The sequence below is a fragment of the Olea europaea genome, chromosome 16 (assembly GCF_002742605.1).
Source record: "Olea europaea var. sylvestris chromosome 16, O_europaea_v1, whole genome shotgun sequence".
Classification (NCBI taxonomy): domain Eukaryota; kingdom Viridiplantae; phylum Streptophyta; class Magnoliopsida; order Lamiales; family Oleaceae; genus Olea; species Olea europaea.
The window spans coordinates 19,297,463-19,302,504 of record NC_036252.1 but is presented as its reverse complement, the minus strand read 5'-3'; the positions used below and the strand labels follow the sequence as shown (position 1 = coordinate 19,302,504).

The following is a 5,042-nucleotide window of genomic DNA, read 5'->3' as shown; positions in this document are numbered from 1 at the left end:
CTCTCTCTCTCTCACAGTCACACACCAAATCTCTGTACCTTATCTTTTCATACAGTGAAATGATAGGACGATGATGTATTAGAAAGGAAAAGCAATTTGTTTAAGAATACTTTAAAATGTCCAGTTACATAATCGAGAACCACAACGTTTCTTCTTCCGTCTGGCAGTCAGAAAAAATACGAAGGCGAATACTAGAGTCGAATGTCGTAATGCGCATTATTTAGCATTACCTCAATGAGGAAAGGAAAAAAGTACAAAACGAGCAGAACATGGAACAAGAAAGAAAAACCATTTTAAAATCATCTACAAAATCTTACCAAAAAGAACACGATATCACAGTATTTTGTGATTTCCGTGTAGAGGGATTGATGTTTACTAATACCAAGAGTGGAATACATAAGCCAGAATCTAACAATACTTGGGGCATAAATGTCAGACAGAAATCTAAAGCACAATAAATTTTCAGGAAGTAGGATTGGCAGATAATCAACACACCGGGATCACTGTAGAAAATCTTTGAACTTGCCAATCTGGTAAGAGGTTTTCCACGGTATCCTCTTTGAGCCGCCCGGCTGTAAGTAGATGAATTTCGAGGGGAGTCTCTTCCTCAACCGCACCGATCGGTTCAAGATGTGGGGAATCACAAACGCCACTATATTTTTGTGCACGACAATCTACTGTTTATTGCCCAAAAAATCTTATAAGGCATGTGAGTATTACTCGTTCTAAAGAATATAAATCCGAACAAGTTCGCACATGGTATGCATAATAACTGTCAAAAACAAATGGTTCCTCGTGGTAACTGGTAAGTGCAGCATTAACATGAGATTCACCTCTTTATTGATTAACTGATTGCAATGAATAGCTCAGCCAAGTGTAAAACAGATGGCATTCGACCATCAAAACCCTGAATTGGCTTGTTCACCTTCCACCACACTGCTATCAGATAAGGCGTAGCAGAAGTAAATGTAGAATGATTATAAGCTCATAGAGCATCTAACTGGTACGCTGCATGGGATTTTCAATCACCGTGTCCTTCTGTTGCTCGAGAAAACCTTGAGGACACGCGTTCATCCATTGTCCAAACAAAACCAGGCATGTCCACCCTAGGTCCTGCAATCGTTCTGTATACATAAAGTTTCTCAACAGGACAGTCTTCTGGCCCTGAATCAGGGGGTCCTCTCTCATTAATCACTTCGACATTGAGCCTGGGCATCTTCTGACCTAGCAATTTGCAAGCTCCAAAACTCACTGAACAAGAAGACATCCAAAGGGATCGCATTGTCTCCAGCTTTGTAGCATTGGCCAAGAGAGCCTTGTCCCCAAATGGACAGTCCCTAATTTCCAGTTTTCGTAGGCTTTCGCACCCAGACAACACGTGATGGAGGCCCAAGTCACTATCCCCAGCAAAAGCTATAGACAGCATCTCCAACTTCTTGGCATGGGTCCCAATATATTCGAAAACCCGATCAGTGAGGAGGCCGGACATGGAAAGCCGCAGCAATTCCTTACAGTTCTCTACAATGGCACCAAAGCCAGCATCAAGCGGTTCGAGGGTTAGGTAATCAGGAGCTCGAGGCTCAATAATACATAGTCGGAAGCGGATCATGTTAGGACGATTCCTTGCAATAGCAACTAATGCCGCATTTGACATCTGGCGGCAGAAGTATAGAACAGACTGGAGCTTGGGGCAACCCTCTGAGACAGCAACAAGCCCTTGTTCCGTCAAAGTTACATTTCCTTCTGCATCATAAGGATCTGAAGGAAACACCCTAAGTTCCTGCAAATCCTTACAAGCAGCAGCAAGGGCCTCAAGACCCACGTCTTCAATGTAATCCAGCACCTACACAATCATTTCTTGGTTAAGTCCAAGGTTGTAATGCAATAAAAGAACTCAGAATGTAGACTAAAATGTTAAATTTCAAGTAGTAAGGACAATCATAACAATCCCAGTCATAAAATTCGTCCAAAGGCTATAGTAAGAGAGAATCATATACTAAAATTCAGAAACTGATGAACGGGTCCGGCTACTTCAAATTTCGGATCTCAAGTTCTTCTATAGCAGCTTGCTGCAAATTCCTTCTGACATCTCACTATTAGGTATATATATATATAGAATAGTTCCATTTACAATATATAAAATTTGGATCAAGAACTCGTAGTAGCCTAGAGCATATTTTGAGGACATAACACAGTCAATGGAAGAAAATTTGAACCTAAAGAGCAGGAATCACACCAGATCTTTCTTAATACGTTCCCCAGGTTTAGGGAAAATCTTTCAAATATTATTTGTGATCTAGTATCAAGCTCATAAACAAAAAATCAGAGTCACATAAGAGTGAGATTCTTACTTTTTCAATCAGTCAATCGATATAAGGACTATAGACTCAAACTTCCCTTTTACTGGGTAATTTTCATTAGCCAAGGAAAAAAAAAAAAAACAGTAGTAACTTTAAAATTCAATCTTGACTCTACCTCTTTCTCAACCCACTCAAAAATACAAACTTGCCTTTTCCTTCAAGATTTACTTCGAAAATTAACAAAACTTTCTTCATCATTTCCATGGAATGCCTCCCTAATTAAACAAGTTGACAATCGTATTTATTATATATCAAAATTGAGTCTATGTTTTCTACCTGCAATTGGCAGCAATATATGCGAGTCCGTCAGTGGTGAAACCTTCACAAGACAAGAGCACCAGCACTGTAAAATTCTTAAACGACTTGGATATCAGCTCCAAGTTCTCATCAGTCACCACCATCCTCTTCAGCTTGATTTCCTCAAGCCAGGGGTAAGCCCCAGCCATGGAAACAACCCAGGGGTACACATATCCACCCCATCCTTCCGGCACCAAATTGAAGTCGGCAAAATGCGGCTTCCCCTTCAACTCCACCGCTCTCACATCTGGAAACCTCCGGATCACGATCTCCGGACTCACCGCATAGCAGTTTCCGATGAAAATCCTCCTTCGACTCAACCTCTCAATATCGTACCACGACTTGCACACCAAAGAAACCGCATTCCGGTCCCTGTCGTGGTTCAAAAACGAGAATACGTGCTCCAGTACATCCTCCGGGAAAGATTGAGCCATCAAAATCTCGTCTGTTACAGTGGAAATTCAGCTCAAATCTAGACGGAGAAAGTAGAAAGAGAGAGGTGGTATGACTTGGAATGAAAAAGTTATTGTAGAGAAGATAAGGTTTTTTTAAGCTGTGATTGGTGTTACCTTGTGTGAGGTTAGAATTTAACCAGGGTTTGAAATTACCAATAGGGCAATGAAACGTGTAGTTAATGAAAGCCACCGGGGGGTGAGGGCCAGGGTTATCAAAAAAGAAAATTTCACTATTGATCCACAAACTTGTGCTCGTGTAGCAGATTGGTATCTAATCATTAACATTGTGTAAATTGACCTCATTATCTCTTATAGATATAAAATATCTCATTTACGTCTGATGATAATTCAAAATGTCAAATCAAGTCAAATCAAAGCCCATTTCAAAACTGTCAATGCGGAATCATATGGACCCATCGACGATATGTTTTTTAAACAAATTCGACGTTTTGGTTTGAGTTTCAATTCCTCACACAAATAACCCGAATTTGAAAGTCATTGGATGCTAATTGCTTCCATATTCAAGCATGTACATTCACCTCACACCATTAATCACATTGTGCTCGCTCGAAGCCTTCAAATAAAAAAATCTAAAGTTTGCACCACCAAATCATACCCATTTATAATAATAAGTTTTCTAGTCCTCTGAAGATGATGATGGGGTTCGTCTCCGAACTCACGCAAGGTGTGTTTTAGGTAGTCCACTTTTTGTCGATTGATAGGAGTGATTTTTTCAAGGTCCTGATTAATATTGATCAATCATATATGAACTAAGTAAATAATCTCATTCTTATTGAATGGTATCAAGTATAGAAATATTTTTATTTCTTAACTTTAATTGATGTCGAGAAATTTAAAGTAAAAAAGTTCTGTTGACATGAAAAAAATTAGTTACTATTTTTTTTTCCTAAATTTGGAAATTAATTTACTATTACAACTATAGATTGGGTGCTAATGGTGTAAATCTTCCTTACCCTGATGCAATGTAGCGCAACCGCATAAAAAACTAAAAACGGAGTGCGTGAGACGAACCGACCCGGATGAGTAAAAGCTGAGGCGATTTTTAAATTATCGTGATAAATTGGAGAGATTAATCGTAGGGATGAAATGCCGCAAGGGAATCTCATGATTCTAAATACACGGCTGGATCTGATGGCTGAGATTTTGAAGGGACCACGTGGGGTCAGGATTAAAATTACTACTCTATAGGAATGATATGATGTGATTTGTATTAATTAATCAACAAATCATAAGCTATGATTAATCACTTAATAATATGTTTAAATAGTAATCTTCTTGAAAAGAAGTTGATCCAATCGCACCTTCTAATACAATTACCTTATTACAATTTCATTTCAGTCAATAATACTATTTTCGACATTCTCTCCTTGTCGTGAAGATCACAGTTTCTTGTATAATCTGCTCCCACAGTGTGAATGTATGCCTTCGTATGGTCGATGGACAATTATCAGCAATTTCGACTTAATGCAAGTAAATTGCAATTTGAATTGAAAACATGTTTTTGGAGGAAGCTCACCCTCATGAGATCATGACATTTTGTTTCAATCATCGTAAAAAGTGTCAAATATATTTTTCATTCTTTTACATTTATCACATAAATCGTTATCTTTGTTACACGTGTAAATCAGGATAAGTGCGAATTAAAAGGATTTGAATAACCATTTTTTAATGTAATTTTTTTACTTTAGTGGTTATTTTAATATTAACTTTTGATGCGATTTGTGTTACATCAGAAGACAGTAAATGAATCATGCACATCACAACGATTGGTTTCATGCTTAAAAAAATTTGTCTCGACTTGCCGATTGGTAAAATAATAACTTAAATTGCGTGCTTAAGGAGCAAATCAGTGTGTTAATATTTTAATTATTGTATAAATATGCAGTGTCGTGAGCTGTAATGCACGTAA

The 5,042-nt window shown here is 38.1% G+C and overlaps 1 protein-coding gene across 1 annotated transcript; it reads right to left on the bottom strand.

The window, feature by feature from the left end:
• Positions 1-202: 202 nt before the first annotated feature.
• Positions 203-3,225, bottom strand: LOC111412738 (protein TRANSPORT INHIBITOR RESPONSE 1-like). The gene is made up of 2 exons (XM_023043656.1): positions 2,636-3,225; positions 203-1,843 (listed from the first exon to the last, which is right to left on the bottom strand). The coding sequence occupies exons 1-2, from the start codon at positions 3,089-3,091 to the stop codon at positions 1,022-1,024; spliced, it is 1,278 nt and encodes a 425-aa protein (XP_022899424.1). The 5' UTR covers positions 3,092-3,225; the 3' UTR covers positions 203-1,021.
• Between the last annotated feature and the right edge of the window lie 1,817 nt (positions 3,226-5,042).

Coding starts and splice junctions, on each gene's coding strand:
- LOC111412738 (XM_023043656.1), bottom strand. CDS start 3,091: ATGGCTCAATCTTTCCCGGAGGATGTACTGGAGCACGTATTCTCGTTT. Junction 1,844..2,635: donor ATATTGCTGCCAATTGCAGG/TAGAAAACATAG, acceptor ATGATTGTGTAG/GTGCTGGATTACATTGAAGA.